General features: G+C 37.3%; 1 protein-coding gene across 4 annotated transcripts in view; it reads right to left on the bottom strand.

The window, feature by feature from the left end:
• Nucleotides 1-19,118, bottom strand: part of PPP2R3A (protein phosphatase 2 regulatory subunit B''alpha) — a 210,972-nt gene that overhangs the window by 19,241 nt on the left and 172,613 nt on the right. For all 4 annotated transcript variants that reach the window (XM_036850212.1, XM_036850210.1, XM_036850211.1 and 1 more), the window contains 3 exons: nt 9,047-9,222; nt 7,644-7,762; nt 5,858-5,964 (listed from right to left, as the gene is read on the bottom strand). In XM_036850212.1, the coding sequence (XP_036706107.1) occupies nt 5,858-5,964; nt 7,644-7,762; nt 9,047-9,222 (402 nt within the window). The remainder of the gene's footprint in view (nt 1-5,857; nt 5,965-7,643; nt 7,763-9,046; nt 9,223-19,118) is intronic.

Below are 19,118 nucleotides of genomic sequence, written 5' to 3'. Positions count from 1 at the left end.
GGGCTCTAGAGCACAGGCTCAGTAGTTATGGCGCACGGACTTAGTTGCTCTGCGGCGTGTGGGATCTCCCTGGACCAGGGCTCGAACCCGTGTCCCCTGCATTGGCAGGCTGACTCTTAACCACTGCGTCACCAGGGAAGCCCAACAGACATACTTTAACTCTAGTCATTGTTAAATATAAATTTATCAGTGTCTATATTCTTCACTCTAATAAAGATTCATGGCATATTACCCTGACCTTCTTTTACTCTGTTAACAGTATCTATAATCAATACTTCCCTAATTCTAAGGATAAATTTTACTAATTTTGTTGTTTCTTGTATCCCACTATTCCTCTAGGATATATTTACCTTCTTGCTGAAGAATACCCTTTAAAATTTCTTTCAGAGATCATCTGTGGGTGGCAACCATTTTGCATCTTTGAATGTCTAAAAATGTCTTTATCTGGCCCTCACATTTAAATAGGAACAGAATTCAAGGTTCAAAGTTATTTTCTTTTCAGTATTTCAGTGAAATGCTCTATTTCTTTCTTCTTTTTTTTAAAATTGGGGTATAGTTGTTTTACAATGTTGTGTTAGTTTCTACTGTATAGTAAAGTGAAGTGGAGTTCCCTGTGCTATATAGCAGGTTCTTGTTAGTTATCTATTTTATACATATTAGTTAGTGTATCTGTTTCTTTTTGTGTTTAATTTGTGGGTAATCTTTTCTTTTCCCTCTCCGGTAGCTTTTCAGTTCTTCTTTATCTTTTATGTTCTGAAATTTCACTCTACTACAGGGATTGGGAAACTACAATCGGTGGGCCAGATCTGTCTCACCACCTGTTTTGGTACAGTCCATGAGCTAAGAATGGTTTTACCTTTTTAGATTTGAAAACAAAATCAAAAGAAGAATATTTCGCGATGTGAAAATGATCTGAAGTTAATATCTCAGTGTCTATTATTAAAATTTTATTGGAACACAGCCACATTCACTTGCTTACATATTATGGCTACTTTCACACCACTGTGGCAGAGCTAAGTAATTGTGACAGAGGACTTGCAAAGCCTAAAATATTTACTACCTGGCCAGAAAAAATTTGCTGATTCCTGTTTCTGTGTATATTTTTATTTGTTTAAACAGCTAAAATTCTGGGAATTATTTGGCTATTATTTCTACTGGCTTCTACAAGGATTTCTTACTCCTGTATCACAATCAATATTCCAAATCAACTTTTCAGATGTGTCCATTCTATTATTTAGCCCAATGATTGTGTTTTTTCATTAAGATTTTTTTTCTTTTCATTTCCAGATACTGGAAAGATACTGGCCGGTCTTGCTTGAAGAGTGTAATATTCTCTCTTATCTCTCTAAAAATAGTCAGACTTCCCTGGCGGTCTAGTGACTAAGACTCTGTGCTTCCACTGCAGGGGGCACAGGTTCGATCCCTGGTTGAGGACCTAAGATCCCACATGCTGTGCGGTGCAGGAAAAAAAAAAAAAAGTAAATATACCCATTTTGATGTCTTGTTCTGATTGTTGTAGTGAGTCTCCTTCCAGGGTTGAAAGTTCTTCCATTTGTTGAGTATTTTATTGGTTGACATTTGTCCACTTTACTATGTAGTAGAGAACAGACTGTTGCCTCTGCACTGGCTGCTTAGGAGAGAGCAATGTGGGGTTGCTAGTGTTTTAAATGGGAATAGGGGGATGGATGGGCCATGCTGCCCCAAGATCCCATACTCACTGCTTTTGTCTTTCCTTTACGGGTAGGATGGGATGTACAGGGTTCAACCTCCCTGGATGCTTCTTCTTCTGGTCTCCCTCTTGCTCTTGGTTTCAATCAAATTAAGGTATGAATCATCTGTAAGCGCTGCTCCCTTTATCTGTAGCAATTATCTTCCTCATCTTCCTGCATAGAACCTAAGCTCTGGCTCCCTCTTCAATCCGATTCCATCTGCTTTCCTTCTTTTAGTCCACTGAAAGTTTCTCCTATTACTTCAAGTGGTGCTCTGTATTTCTTATTTTTATATGGTATGAGAGACTGAAAACTACAGGATGCTTTGTTTACCTCCTGAAATGAGAAGCTAGTCTGTATTATTGTTACTTTTTAGAAGTCCACTGAAGTTTTGTTTGTGGCCTAATATGTATTTTGTAAATGGTCTCTGGACAATAAGCCACAAAGGTATCCATTTTCAGGGAATATTTTATTATGGCTGCAAATAACAGGTTTCAATTTCTCCTTTTTTTTCCTTTTGGAGTTTCTGCTTCAAGAATCTGATGTTATCAGGACAGCTTTTTTGGGGTGTTTAGTCTTTTTTAATTCAACTTTTGTTGTCATTCTATAATTGAATACTTTTCTTTTAATAAGTGAGTTTGTTCCATTTATATTCACTGACTTAAAAGTATTTGTTTTAGTTCTGTCATCTTTATGCTGCGTGGTCTGTGTTTTTCTTTTTTGTGTGTACATGTTTTCTGATTGAATTAGAATATTTAGAGTCTGGCTTTGGTTTTTCAAATGTTTATTTTAATTAATAGCCTTAAATCCTCAACTTGACTTATCAGCTTTAGAGGGTAGCTGTTGAGGCCCTGCTAATGAAACTTACACATATATTTCTTCCTCCTCTCTACATCCTACTTTTAGTTATATTATTTTTTCCGGAATATTATGTTCTGTCTCCATCCTTTTATATTTAAATGGATTGAACACTCACTATTATTTCTTTTCCACCATGGCCACTCCATTTCTGGGCTCTCTATTTTGGTTCATCTCTTGGTTTTATGATTATGTCCTCTTTAAAGAAGAGCTCATGGGTGCTTTATTCCTTTCAGTTCTTGTATGTTTGAAAATATCCATTTGTGTTTTCATGTTTGAATGCCATCTTGGGTTAGTATAAATATTGTCTTATGATCTTCTAGTATTCATTTTTACTGTGGAGGTACCTGAGGCAAGGCTGATTTTTTTTTCCCCCTCTTGTCTGGTGACTTGCATTTTTAAAAAATGGAAAAAGCCCCCAAAGTAAACTTTTATTTATCTTTGAATTCTGTTAAATTCACCACACATCTATGGGGCCAGTCATCATCAGTATTTCCTGGATATGGTGTGACTTCTGACCTTTCAGATTCAGGTCTTCTTTTATTTCAGAAAAGCTTTTCTGTTATCTTTGAATATTTTTTTCTATTTCGTTTGCTCCACTGTCTAGTATATATAAGTTAGATCCCTTTTGTTTTCCTTATATATACCTAATTTTCTTTCTGATAACTTTATTTTGTTCCTTTCTGTTCAGTTTTACTTGACCTTTCAAAGCCTTCTTTCACATCCCTATTTTTTCTTTGCTAGTTAAGAATTATACATCCACAAAATGATTTTTAATGGTTACATGGGCTTGCACTGTGTATATGTAGGATAATTTTATTAATCTTCTTATTAAATGCTTAGATTGTCTCCAGTTTTCACTATTATAAACATCTACACATCTTCTTAACAGTAGTGATATTGCTTCATAAGATCAGTACACTTACCCCAATTCCTACTAACGAAGCTCCCTGCCAAAAAACTAAATCATGCCTGTGAATCAACTTGCCTGTCTTTTCTGATGCACTCAGACTTAAGATAATCAATGAATGACGAATGATTTTAAGGGCTCCCTCTGGGTCTTTGACATAAGAATGAGGTCCCGGTTTTGTGGCTAAGCACACTGAGGAAACCTCTAGATTAAAGATGGTGGTTTGGTGACGGCTTCTTCAGTACTCTCAAAAAAGATACTCAAGACTTAATGGTAGGCGTGAGATGGTACAATCTCTATGGAGGGCTATTTGACATTATCTACTGAGCTGGGTATTTTCTGTTTATCCCTCTAGATCTACTCTTCCCCTAGCTCTGTGCCCCAGGAGGCTGACCCAAATGGACCACACCATTGGGCTCTCTTGTCTTCTGGTTTCTGGTTGGAAGCTAAAGGGAAAGCGCCTGCAGGATACTGAAGGATATGAGAATGAAACGGGATATTCTAGCAGCTGTCTCTCAGCTGGGTTGCCACAGGTTGGCTAAATCGCATTACTGAAGGTCACAAGTTCTGTCAGGTGACCTTCTCCATATAGCTTTTCTCTTTGGGTTCTGATGATGGTTTCACCTCCTTGTCCTTTTAGGCCTAGGGATGAAATGCTCCCACCATAGCTAGTTCTGGGTGTCTGCATCATTTCTTGTTGGTTTCTCTAAAATCCTCCTATGTCTCTGCAAGTTTGCTATCTGTTTGCGACACACTAGAAATTTATCCCGCATATGTATAAAATGACACATATAAGATTATTCACTGCTACATTATATCTCTAATATTTCACTATTTTCACTATAACGTTCGTGAACGGAGGAATGTAAAATAATGGTATAACTATATAGTGGAATGTTATGCAGTTATAAAAAACTTAGCACATTCATTAAATATATTTATGGAATAATCTCCAATTTACTGATTTGTTTTTTCTCCAACCTTCAGTTATTCTTTTATTAATTTTTTCATACACCTCAGGGCCCCCCAAATATTTGTGATGCCTCATTTATACCTCAATGATCATAAAATACAAGTATCTGGTTCACCATGCTGCTCTCACAATCTTTGTTGTTATCATTTTTAGCTTTATTGAAGTTTGATACAAAAGACTGTACACATTTAGTGAATACATCTTGATGATTTTGGATATATGCATATATCTGTGATATCATCACCACAACCAAGGCACTAAACATATCCATTACCTCCAAACATTTCCTTGTGTTCTCTTTTTTTTCTTTTGTAGGAACACTTAACATGAGATCTATCTTCTTAACATATTTTAAAGTGCACAATACCATATTTTAACTATAGATACTATGTTGTACAGCGGATCTCCAGAACTTATTCATCTTGTATAACAGAAACTTTATAAAAGTGTGGAAAAAGCAGGGAACTAAATAATGAGTATGCTACCATATGTGTAAGAGGAAGAAAGAAATAAAAGAATGTATATGTGTATTTGCTTTTATACATATACACATATGTATGTATATATGTTATGTGTGTGTGTATGTGTGTGTGTGTGTGTGTGTGTATGAGAGAGAGTGTGAGAACGTGTGGGAGGGAGTGGGACGGAGTGTCTTTGGAAGGGTACACAGAAAATGATAACAGTGGTTGCTTCCGGGGACAATTGGGTAGCAGGAAACTTACTATTTATTCTTTTATTTGAATATTAAATCAAATTAATATACTGCCTATTCAAAATGCATTACATTAATAATAAGGATTAATTGAGAGGCTTAGAGAAACAATGACTAAGGAAGAATCATAGGAACTGCTAAAGGAATCGCTAGATGAAAAGAGCCAGCAAATTATAGTTACTGAAATGTTCTAAGCAGTAAAAGTCTTGGATAATTTAATTTCTTACAACAGTCCCTTTATGGAATTATACCCTATTATAAATCCTTGGTAGAAGTTACTTCCTGTTCAGGGTTGAAAGCACAAAACCATGTCTGATAAAGATTTGTTTTAAACATGATGATCTTTACTACTTAAAAGAGCTTCAGTTCTTCTGGCCTCCTCCTGTATTTACAGGGTGTACTAACATCCCTAGCAAAGTAGTATGACTGCACAATGATCTCAGTTTTCAGTGAAAGGTACAACTCCATTAAAGGAAATGGCACATGAGAAGACTTTTCAGGAAATTAGTGAAGAAGGAAAGAGAAGACTGCTGGGGAAATATTCATTTAACTAAAGTTGGTTAAAATCACTCATTTTTATGATATTCAAAAATGGTAGAAATAGGAAAGGATTACTAGCTTGATTTTTTAAGGTGGTCCTAATGTGGTTACCCCTGTTAAAAAAAGTTCTACAAGACCAAGGGAGACTCACTCACCCTTCCTGGAACTGTGCTTGGGCAGACTCCTCTGCTACAAGGGTCTCATATTCCTCAGCAGCAAACCTGTCCCAGTCAGAGGGCTCAGGACTGTCATTCTCAACATCCTGATTGGGAAGAGGACAGCCACAGGAAACAAAATCAAAGACAAAGAATTGGAGATAGGTCATTACAAATGTTTTACATCACTGAAAAAAAACTATCTGAAAAATGTTTCATTTAAACATGTTAACAGTGGTGCTAAAGTAACATTCCTAAAGTGATTTTCTACACCTTGAATTACAAAATTATAAGGCTGTTCAGCAGCTGGACTGTTTAGGTCTAGATTCTTCAGCCTTGTTATCAGAGGCTCTTCTCTAGCCCCTTCTCCTCTGGCACTTTGCACAGCAGCTATCTGGAGTGACTTGTGGTTTGCTTATGCCCACCTGAAATGTACCAGCCCTTCCTCTGACAAATTTTTATTGCTTCTTTCAAAGCCAGCTCAGATACCGTGTTATCTGTGTTATCTTTTAGAAACAGCCCTTCTCCCCCCAATCATTTCCTTCACTATACTATGCTTGGTTGCCACCTTTTGCTCTTCTGTCTTTTTTCATCTCTATATACCCATTCTTTATATACTGAGTCATCTCTATATAACCAGTGTCTTTTCAACACAGTGCTTGGAATTTACTGCGCACTTTCTGCACTTTCAGAATGTTGATAATTACCACCTCTCAGAAAAAAGAGGAAAATTTAAAGGTAAAAAATTTAAAGTAGAATTTATAACACAAAAGAAATGAAGGGGGAAAAAGGGCATATATTTTCTTTTCCTTCTACAATACAGGCAGCATCTTGGATTATATGTTCTAGGTAAAATGATGTTTTTCCATGATGAAATTCAGTTAGCATTGCCCTAGGGTGTAAGGTTAGTTATGCCTAGAAGAATGCAAGTACCTAAATATTGACTACACAATGTCTTAATTACTATATTTAATCCATTTTAAGAACTTCACCCCACCCTTTTAACATCTCTGAAATTGGCATGCATCTCAGACTTACAATTGGCAATGATTTTTCTTGCTTAAAGGTATATAAAATAATGGGGCATCTTAAACTCAATGAAATATAATACTGACTTCAGGCTAGTGATAATGCATCTTGATATGCCCCAAGTTCCGGTACAGAGTATTTGTTTTTAGAAGCTGATCTTTGTATTCTTACAAGTACAGTTATGCAACATATGGAAGACAAAGAAAAGACTGAGAAAGTTTCCTGTACTTGTACTCCTATAGGACTCAACTGAAACAGTTCTTTTCCATCAATATAATTTTTACTCTTTAAACAGGGGATTAGAAGGAGAAGTGGTGATATTCTGCTCTTTGTTTGTTTGGTGTTTTTCTAGACATGGGTTTTCTGAGAGTCCACAGGTTTTTGTGTATGGGGAAGGCAGCTCACCCCTCTTCAGCTGTAGAATGTCTTCAAACTGATAGTCATGTACAGTGATCATTACCACTTGAAAAAGTGTTACATTATCTGAAGGTTGTCTTATTTTGGAGAGCATCTAGTTTTCATTACCTTGTCATCCCGAAATTGAATGGTACAGTTAAATCAAGCCCAATATACTTTCTAATACTATGGGAAGAGATGTGCTCTAGGTCCTTTATTCTCTCATTTCAGTATGTGATGAAATGTTTTAAATGTTACCTCTTTAAATACCAGAATTCCTGCAGGCACAGACCATTTTTATCTGTAGCACACAACCCCTGATACTGCAGCCCTCAAATAGAAGTTAAAACTATACTGGTACCTTCTGGACTGCAAAGGGATCTCTCTGTTCATGGTCTAAGTATTTCTCCAGATTAAAGAAAGTGTCATAAAAGATGTGAGCCATTCTGCATCTCTTCAGATCTCGTAGAGTTATTTTGCCTGTGTAAGAACAAATCCGGTAAATTTCAAGAGCTGTTTTGGCAAGTGAAAAAAACTTTTACTGAAGTTTAAAAGTATATGCATATGCTTATTTGATTATAAAAATCGATTTCTTTTTTTTTTGAGGTAAAGGTCACATAAAATTCACCATTTTAACCATTTTAAAGGGTACAACTTAGTGGCTTTTTGTACATTCACAATGCTGCACAACCATCACCACTATCACATTCCATAGCATTTTCTTCACCCCCAAAGGAAACTGTACCCATCAAGCAGTCCAACTCCATCTCCCCTCCCAAATCCTCAGCCCCTGGCAATCACTAATCTGCTTTCTGTTTCTATGGAAAAAGCCTATTTCTTTTTTTTTTCTTTAAACAATTTTTTTAATTTTAATATTTTTATTGAAGTATAGTTGATTTACAATGTTGTGTTAGTTTCAGGTGTACAGCAAAGTGATTCAGTTATACATACACACGTATTCATTCTTTTTTAGATTCTTTTCTCATATAGGCTATCACAGAATATTGGGTAGAGTTCCCCGTGCTATACAGTAGGTCCCCGTTCGTCATCTAGCTTAAATAGAGTAGCGTGCATGTGTTCATCCCAAGCTCCTGATTTATCCCTCCCCACCTTCCCCTTTGGTAACCATAAGTTTGTTTTTGATATCTATTAAGTCTGCTTCTGTTTTATAAATAAGTTCATTTGTATCTTTTTTAAAAAAAAAATTCGATTCCACATATAAGTGATATCATATATTTGTCTTTCTCTGTCTGACTTACTTCACTTAGTATGATAATCTCTAGGTTCATCCATGTTGCTGCAAATGGCATTATTTCATTCTTTTTTATGGCTGAGTAATATTCCATTCTATACACGTACCACAGCTTCTTTATTTATTCCTCTGTTGATGGGCATTTAGGATGCTTCCATGTCCTGGCTATTATAAATAGTGCTGCAATGAAAACTGGGGTGTCTGTATCCTTTCAACTTACGGTTTTCTCCGGATATATGCCCAGGAGTGGGATTGCTGGATCACATGGTAGTTCTATTTTAAGTTGAAAAAGCCTATTTCTTAAACAGAATTTGCCATCAATTGTTGGTTCTATGCTAACAATAAAGGAGAAACTTAAATACTTCTGTATTTGGAAAGCCTGTCTGGAAGACTCTGGGAAGTTAAATAATTTAGGACCATCCAGGATTATATCCCACACTCCGTTACAGTGCAACGGAGGCTGCATCGCACACCTAGGTGTACAACGCAAATGGCTCTTTATTCAATCTTACCATCGTTGGCTGGCTTCACCAGGTCAAGCATCTGGCACAGCAAATCATGGAATGGCAAGGGCTCAATGCCCATGGCTTCCATCCGTTCACACTGCTCCTCGTAGAAGTATTCCAGCTCGTACATGGAGAGCACACCATCCCCATCCACATCCATGCAGCGGAACCAGTACTCAATGCTAGGAGATAAGGACACTCATTAGCAATGGCCCGTTAAAGGTCCTTTATTCACTCAGATTTATTATTCTTCATGTTTCTTTTAAAAGTTACATATGTGTATACTTTAGACTTAGACATAGTTTTACAAACTTTATTAGAAAAAATGGCAGACCTTTATTTTCTCTTCCCCAGATCCAACCATTTTCAACACCTGATTATTTTGGTTTTTATCTTTACATTTCAGTTAAGATGCCTATATTGCTCCTTTCTCATATTTCTGTTTTAAGGAGTGGATTAATTTTGCACTGTGAAAGATGAGGTTTCAGCTCTTTTGCCATTCATTCCACCTTACCCACATGCCCTCCCCAGCCTCTTAATATATAGATAAATTACTCAACATTCAGAATTTATAGCTACATTTTCCTTTTCTCTTTTATTTGCTTAGTTTTTGGGGTACAGTACATGTTATTAATTCAACCCCCAAACCTCTACCAGTTTTCTACATCCATAATCAGTCCCATTCGGTATTCTATCAATTGCATTTCCTTGAAGTCTTTCTTGGTTCCTTCTGACGTACTCTCATCTAGACTGGTTGATCTCTAGGCCTGGTTCACAGTTTCACCCTAGGGATTCCCTTCACCTTTCTCCTGTTTCTTATATCTCACATTTTCCTCATTCTTGGTTTACTTCCTTGTTTGGTGTAACACATCCTTCAGTAGCTTCCTAAAAGCTACATTTTTAGATCTTGGATCATTGAAAATACCTTTTATCTACTCCCAATGTAGTTGGTATTTATAGAATTATAGCTTGGTGGTTCTTTTCCTTCAGAATTTTAAAGGCACGGATCCATTGTCTTCCATTTATCCATTGTTGTTGAGAAGTCTAAAGCCACTGATCCTTTGACTGTGACCTGTTTTTTTTTTTTTTTTTCCTTTGAAGCCTATAGAGGTTTCTGAGTCCCTAGTGGTCTGTATCTAATTCACTTATTTTGCTGGGCTCAGAGCCTGCTCAATTTGGAAACTAGTATTCTTTAGTTCTTGGACATTTTCTCAAATTATTTTGTTTCTTCCCTGCCTCTGTTTCCCCTTATCCATTCTCTTTTTCTGGCATTCTTGTAATTCAAATCTGCATGGTCCAATATGGTCACCACTAGCTATATGTGGCTAGTCCAATTTGAGATGTCTTTAAGTGCAAATACACAACAGATCTTGAAGACTTAGGAAGAAAAAAAATGGTAAAACATCAATACTTTTATATTGATTACATGTTGAAATAACATTTTAGATATATTGGGTTAAATAAGATACATAATTAATTTAAATCTTACGTTTCTTTTTACTTTTTTACTGTGGCTAATTTCACTAAAAAATGTAAAAACATTGTAACTAAAAATTGTATGTATTTAAAATATATAACAAAATAATGTGATATACACAGTGAAACGATTACTACAGTAAAGCCACTTAACATATCATCTCCTCACAATGTTACCATATTTTTGGGGGGGGGGTAGGGATGAGAGGACCTGAACTCTACCCTCTTTAAGTAAATTTCCAGTATTTAACACAATATTATATTAAATGTATAGTCATTATATTGTACATTACATCTCCAGATTTACTCATTCTACATAACTGCAACTTTGTACCCTTTGACCAGCATCACCCCATTTCCCTCACACCCCCAGCCCCTGGTAACCACCATTCTGCTCTCTGCTTCTATAAGTTTGACTTGTTTTTGATTCCCATATAAGTGAGATCATGCATTATTTGTCTTTCTGTGCCTGGCTTATTCCACTTAGCATAATGTCCTCCAGGTTCATCCATGTTGCAAATGATAGGATTTCCTTCTTTTTAAAGGCTGAGTAATATTCCACCGTGTATGTATACATATACCACATTTTCTTTATCCATTTATTCTTTGAGGAACATTTAGGTTGATTCCATATTTTGGCTATTGTGATAATGCTGTAATGAACAAGGGAGTACAGATACCTCTTCAAGAGACTGACTTCAGAGTTCTGGTTCAAGATGGTCAAGTAGAAAGATCCTGAACTCACCTCCTCCCAAGACATGCCAAATCTATAGCTACATATGGACCAATTTCCTCTGAAAAAACCTAAAAACTAGCTGAGTGACTCCTACATATTGGGCAAATGAGAAAAAACTCACACCTAAGCGGGTAGGAGATGCTGAGACACAATCTTGCTGTAAACCCCAACACAGCACAGTGACCCACAGTCAGGTAGAAACTCAAAATCCAGAGCTTCTCCCTGAGGAGCAAAGAGCTTGAACCCCACATTGTGCACCCAAACTTTTAAGACCTACAACCGAGACAACTGCCCCCAAGTCTAGCTTTTTTCCCCTCCTTTTTTTAAATTGAAGTATAGTTGATATGTAATATTATATTAGTTTCAGGTGTACAACATAGTGATTTGACATTTATACATATTATGAATTGATCACCACAGCAAATCTAGTAACCATCTGTCACCAAAGTTATTACCATATTTGACTATATTCCCTATGCAATACAGTACATCCACATGCCTTATTTATTTTATATCTGGAAGTTTGTACCTCTCAATTTCCCTTCATCTATTTCACCCAACCACCCCCTTACCCTCTGGTGACCACCACTGTGTTCTCCGTATTGGTGAGTATGTTTCTGTCTTATTTTGTTTGTTTGGTTTTTAAATTCCACATATAAATGAAATCATATGGTATTTGTCTTTCTCTGTCAGACGTATTTCACTTAGCATAATACCCTTAAAGCCCATCCATGTTGTTTCAAATGGCAAGATTTCATTCCTTTTTTATGGCTGAGTAAAATTCCATTGTGTGTGTGTGTGTGTGTGTGTGTGTGTGTGTGTGTGTGTGTGTATCACAGCATCTTTAGCCACTTATCTATCGATGGACACTTAGGTTACTTCCATATGTTGGTTATTGTGAATAATGCTTCAGTGAACATTGGAGTGCATGTATCTTTTCAAATTAGTGTTTTTGTTTTCTTTGGGTAAATACCTGGAAGTAAAATTGCTGGATCATATAGCAGTTCTATTTTTAATTTTTTGACGGACTTCTACAATGTTTTCTGTAGTGGCTGCACCAATTTACAGTCTCACCAACAGTGCATAAGAGTTCCCTTTTCTCCATATCCTCACCAACACTTGTTATTTGTTGTCTCTTTGATAACAAACAGCCATTCTGAAAGATGTGAGGATCTCATTGTGGTTTAGATTTGCATTCCCCTGATGATTAGTGATGTTGAAGATCATTTAATGTGTCTGTTGGCCACCTGTATGCCTTCCTTGGAAAAATGTTTATTCATGCCCTCTGCTCATTTTTTAATCAGACTGTTTGGTTTTTTTGATATTGTGTGAGTTTTAAAATATATTTTAGATATTAACCCCTTATCAGATATATCATCTACAAGTATTTCTATTCAGTAAGTTCCCTTTATGTTTTGTTGATAGTTTCCTTTGCTGAACAAAACCTTTTTAGATTGATGTCTCATTTGTTTATTTTTGTTTGTTGCCCTTGCCTGAAGAGACAGATCCAAAAAAATATATATTGCTAAGACCAATGTAAAAGAGTATACAGCCTATGTTTTCTTCTAGGAGTTTTATGGTTCCAGGTCTCACATTTAAGTCTTCAATCCATTTTGAGTTTATATTTTGTATATGGCATAAGAAAGTGATCCAGTTTCATTCTTTTGCATGTAGCTGTCAAGCTTCCCAACATCATTTATTGAAGAGACTGTCCTTTCCCCATTGTATATTCTTGGCTCCACTGTTGTACATTAATTGACCATGTAAGAGTGGGCTTCTTTCTGGGCTCTCCATTCTCTTCCATTGATCTATGTGTCTATTTTTGTGCCAAGACCATACAGTTTTGATGACTGCAGCTTTGTAGCATAGTTTGAAATCAGGGTGTATGATACCTCCAGCTTTGTTCTTTCTTAAAATTGCTTTGGTTTTCACAGTCTTTTGTGGTTCCAATACACATTTTAGGATTATTTGTCCCGATTCTGTGAAAAATGCCATTGATACTCTGATAGGGATTGCACTGAATCTGTAGATTGCTTTGGATAGTATGGACATTTTAACAGTATTAATTCTTATATCTTTCCATTCATTTATATTGTCTTCAATTTCTTTCATCAGTGTTTGATAGTTTTCAGAGTATAGGTCTTTCACCTTCTTGGCAAAATTTGTTCCTGGGTATTTTGTTCTTTTGGTTACAATTGTAAATATAATTGTTACACTAATTTCTTTCTGATAATTCATTATTTGTGTATAGAAATACAATAGATTTCTGTGTATTGATTTTGTATCCTGAAGTTTTACTGAATTCATTTATCAGTTCCAATAGTGTTTTGGTGGAGTCTTTAGGGTTTTCTATATATATTATCATGTCATCTGCAAATAGTGACAGTTTTACTACTTCCTTTCCAATGTGGATACCTTTTATCTCTTTTTTTGTGTGATTGCTGTGGCTAGCACTTCCAATACTATGTTGAATAAAAGTGTCAATGGTGGACATCTTTTTCGTGTTCCTGATGTTAGAGGAAAAGCATTCAGCTTTTCACCATTGAGTACTTTCTTAACTGCTGGTTTGTCATATATGGCCTTTATTATGTTGATACATGTTCCCTCTATATCCATTTTGTTGAGAGTTTTTATCAAAAATGGATACTGAATTTTGTCAAATGCTTTTTCTGCATCTAGTCACATGATCATGTGATTTTTATCCTTCACTTTGGTAATGTAGTATATCATGTTGATTGATTTGAGCATACAGAACCATCCTTGCATCTGTGGAATACACTTGATAATGGTGTATGGTTCTTTTACTATATGATTGAAATCAATTTGCTAATATTTTGTTGAGGATTTTTGCATTTTATGTTCATCAGACATATTGGCCTGTAATTTTTTTTTGTAGTGTCTTTATCTGGTTTTGATATCAGTATAATGAACTTAGAATTGTTCCTTCCTTTTCAATTTTTTGGAATAGTTTGAGAAGGATAGGTATTAACTCTTCCTTAAGTTTGTTTGAATTTACCGTTAAGTTGTCTGGTCCTGGGCTTGTTTGTTGGGATTTTTTTTTTTTAATTACTAATTCAGTTTCATTATTGGTAATCTGTCTGTTCAGATTTTCTATTTCTTCCTGATTCACTCTTGGAAGGTTGCATGTTTCTGGGAATTTATCTGTTTCTTCTAGGCTGTTCAATTTGTTGGCGAATAACTGTAGTAATCTTTTATGATCCTTTGTATTTCTGTTGTGTCAGTTGCAACTTGTCTTTCATTTAGTTTTTTTCACTGACATTTCTTTTTTCCCCAGTCTTTATTTCATTTATTTCCATTCTGATCTCTTCTTTCCTTCTACTAACTTTGGGTGTTGTTTGTTCTTTTTCTTGTTTCTTTAGGTATAAGGTTAAATTGTTTATTTGAGGTTTTCCTTGTTTACTAAGGTAGGCCTGTAGTGCTATAAACTTCCCTCTTAGAACTGCTTTGCTGTGCTCCAGTTTTTGGAACGTTGTGTTTCCATTTTCATTTGTCTTAAGGTATTTTTAAATTTCCTCTTTGATTTCTATATTGACTCATTGGTTGTTTAGAAGCATGTTTTTTAGCTTCTATGTGTCTGTGTTTTTCCCAGTTTTCTTCTTGTAATTGATTTCTACTTTCAGAAAAGGTCCTTGATATGATTTCAATCTTTCTAAATTTATTGAGACTTGTTTTGTGGCCTAACATGATCTACCCAAAGTATATTACATGTGCACTTGAAAAGAACGTGTATTATGCTATTTTTGGATGGAATGTTCTGTTAAGTGCACCTGTGTCACTTAAGGGCAATATTTCCGTATTGATTTTTCTGTCTGAATGATCTATCCATTGATGTAAGTGGGGTATTAAAGCCTCCTATTATTATTGTATTACTATCAGTTTCTCTCTTTATGTATGTTAATATTTGCTTTATGTATTTAGATGCTCCTATGTTGAGTGCAGAGATATCTGGAAGTGTTATATCCTCTTGTTTGATTGACCCCAAGGATCATTATGTAATGACCTTCTTTGTCTCTTGTTACAGTCTTTGCTTTCAAGTCTGTTTTGCCTGATATTAGTATTCTAATACTAATTCTAATATCATTAGTATTAGATTTCCATTTCCATCTAATACTAATATCATTAGTATTCATTTCCATTTGCATGAAATATTTTTCTATCCCTTCACTTCCATTTTTTAAAAAAATTATTTATTTATTTATTTAATTTATTTATTTTTGGCTGTGTTGGGTCTTCATTGCTGCACGTGGGCTTTCTCTAGTTGCATCGAGTGGGGGCTACTCTTCATTACGGTGTGTGGGCTTTTCACTGCAGTGGCTTCTCGTTGCAGAGCACGGGCTCTAGGTGCGTGGGCTTCAGTAGTTGTGGCATACGGGCTCGGTAGTTGTGGCTCATGGGCTTAGCTGCTCCGCGGCATGTGGGATCTTCCCAGACCAGGGCTCGAACCTGTGTCCCCTACATTGGCAGGTGGATTCTTAACCACTGTGCCACCAGGGAAGTCCCTATCTCTTTACTTTCATTCTGTGTGTGTGTCTTTAGATCTGAAGTGAGTCTTGTATGAACCATATAAATGGGTCTTGTTGTTTTAATCCATTCAGCCACGCTTTGTCTTTTGATTGGAGCATTTAGTCCATTTACATTTAATGTATTTTTAAAAAATATTTATTTTATTATTATTATTAATCTTTGGCTGTGTTGGGTCTTCATTGCCACGTGCGGGCTTTCTCTAGTTGCGGCAAGCGGGGGCTACTCTTTGTTGTGGTGCGCAGGCTTCTCATTGCGGTGGCTTCTCTTGTTGTGGAGCATGGCTTCAGCAGTTGTGGCACGTGGGCTCAGTAGTTGTGGCTCACAGGCTCAGTAGTTGTGGCTCGCAGGCTCTAGAGCACAGTCTCAGTAGTTGTGGTGCACGGGCTTAACTGCTCCGCAGCATGTGGGATCTTCCCGGACCAGGGCTTGAACCTGTGTCCCCTGTGGCAGCAGATTCTTAACCACTGTGCCACCAGGGAACCTCCTAATGTAATTATTGACAGGTATGTACTTACTGCCATTTTGTTGTTTTGTTTTTGTAGTTCTTCTCTGTTCCTTTCTTCTTTTCTTGTTCTCTTTCTTTCTGATTTGATGACTTTCTTTCATGTTATGTGTGTATTCCTTTCTCTTTATTTTTTGTGTATCTGTTATATGTTTTCGGTTTGTGGTTACCATGAGGTTCATATACAACAATCTATGTATACAGCAGTCTATTTAAATTGATGGTCATTTAAGTTTGAGTGCATTCTAAAAGCACTACATTCGCTGCCCCCGATATTTTATGTTTCTGACACATTTTGCATCTTTTTGTGTATTGCCTAACTAATTGTTTTATATATAGGTGCTTTTACTACTTTTGTCTTTTAACCTTCATACTAGCTTTGTAGGTGATTGACCTTTACTATATGTTTGCCTTTACCAATGAGATTTTTTCTTACATGATTTTCTTGTTTCTAGTTGCGGCCTTCATTTTTCTGCTTAAAGAAGTCCCTTTAACATTTCTTTTTTTTTTTTTTTTTTTTTTAATTAATTTATTTATTTATTTTTGGCTGTGTTGGGTCTTCGTTTGTGTGCCAGGGCTCCCCCTAGTTGCGGCGAGCGGGGGCCACTCTTCATCGCGGTGTGCAGACCTCTCACTGTCGCGGCCTCTCCCGTTGCGGAGCACAGGCTCCAGACGCGCAGGCTCAGCAATTGTGGCTCACGGGCCCAGTTGCTCTGCGGCATGTGGGATCCTCCCAGACCAGGGCTCGAACCCGTGTCTCCTGCATTGGCAGGCAGATTCTCAACCACTGCGCCACCAGGGAAGCCCCCTTTAACATTTCTTAATAAGGCTTATTTAGTGGTGATGAACTCCTTTAGCTTTTACTTGTCTGGGAAACCCTTTATCTCTACTTCAATTCTGAATAATAACCTTGCCAGGTAGAGTATTCTTGTTCGTAAGCTTTTTTTCTTTTAGTACTTTAAATATCATGTCAGTCCCTTCTGGCCTGTAAAGTTTCTGCTGACAAATCAGCTGATAGTCTTATGTGGGAGTCCCTTGTTGCTTTTCTCTTGTTGCCTTAAAGATTCTCTCTTTGTCTTTAACTTTTGAGATTTTAATTATAATGTATCTTGGTATGGGTGTCTTGGGTTCATCTTATATAGGACTCTCTATGCTTTCTGGACTTGGATGTCTGTTTTGTTAGCCAGGTTAGGAAAGTTTTCAGTCATTTTTCTTCAGATAGGTTTTGAGGAAAACTTACGCTCTCTTCTCCTTCTGAGACCCTGGTAATGTGAATGTTAGTACACTTGATGTTGTCTCACAGGTCCCTTAAATTATCCTTTTTTTTAAAAATTTTAATTTAGTTTAATTTATTATTATTATTCTTTTGGCCACACCACGTGGCATGGGGAACTTCCCCGACCAGGGATCAAACCTGGGCCCCCTGCAGTGGAAGTGTGGAGTCTTAACCACTGGACTACCAGGGAAGTCCCAAACTATCCTCATTTTACAAATTATTATTATTATATTTTTGCTGTTTTGATTTGGTGACTTCCACTACCCTGTCTCAGATTGCTGATCTATTCTTCTGCATCCTCTAGTCTGCTGATTCCCTCTGGTGTATTTTTCATTTCTGTTTTTGTATTCTTCAGTTCTGACTGGTTCTTTTCTGTGTTTTCTATCTTGTTACTGTTCTCACTGAGTTCATCTGTTCTTCTCCAGAGTCCAGTGAACAACTTTAAGACTAATGATTTGAACCCTTTATCTGGTTAATTGCTTATCTCCATTTTGTTTAATTTTTTTCTTTTGGTTTTGTCTTGTTTTCTCATTTGTATCCTCATTTTGCCTAACTGTCTGTGTTTGTTTCTACATAATATGTGTATCAGCTACATCTCCCAGTCTTGAAAGACTGGTCTTATGTAGGTGTCCTGTGGGGCTCAGTGGCAACATCACCCCTGGTCACCAGAGCGAGGTGCTCCTGGTTATCCCCTGTATGCGCTGTGTATGTTCTCTTGTTGTGGTTGGGCTGCAAGTGCTGTGGGTGCACTGGTAGATGGAGCTGGTCCCTGGCCTGGCTAGCTGAGTGGCTTGGCCACAACTGCTGTTGACACCCTGGTGGGCAGGGCTAGTCCCCAGCCTGGCCATTCATGAGGCCTGGCTGCGATTGCTGTGGGCACATTAGTGTGCAAGGATGGTCCCCTCTAGCAGGAGCCACTTTTGAGGGGCACTGGTGCTGGTTGGGGCCACCTGGCAGGTGGGGCAGGGTGGGAGTTGCTTTGGAGGGGATGGCTGAGGTTGGTGGGTTGGGTGGGGTGAGTTCTCAGAGGAATGCTGGGGATGGATGCCAGGTGTTAGGCAGGTTGATGGAGAATGACAGAAATGGTGCCTGCCAGACCCAGGCCAGCTTGGTGGAAGGAGAGCAAAAACAAAAAGGGAGCCCACCAGCACTTCTATCCCTGGAGAAAGTTTCACCAGAAACCTGCCTCTCTGGCACATGCCCTAAAATTAGTCAATGAATCTCCCTCTTGTATGATTCAGATGCTTTCCAAGCTGCTATCTCTGTGCTGGGACTCAGAGTGAGTTTGTGCAAGCTCTTCAAGAGTGGAGCCTTACTGGACAGCTACATGTAAAAGAATGAAATTAGAACACTCCCTAACACCATACACACACACACACACACACACACACACACACACACACACACACACAAAGAGTGGAGCCTTAATTTTCCCCCAGCCTTTAGGCTCTCCTGGACATAAGCCCAGCTGATTTTCAAAGCCAGACATTGCGGGGGCTCATCTTCCTTGAGCAGGCCTGTGGGCTGTGAAGCCCGACATGAG

The sequence above is a fragment of the Balaenoptera musculus genome, chromosome 4 (genome assembly GCF_009873245.2).
Source record: "Balaenoptera musculus isolate JJ_BM4_2016_0621 chromosome 4, mBalMus1.pri.v3, whole genome shotgun sequence".
Lineage (NCBI taxonomy): Eukaryota > Metazoa > Chordata > Mammalia > Artiodactyla > Balaenopteridae > Balaenoptera > Balaenoptera musculus.
Note: the sequence above shows the minus strand (reverse complement) of the source record. Positions and strands in the feature narration are given on the sequence as shown.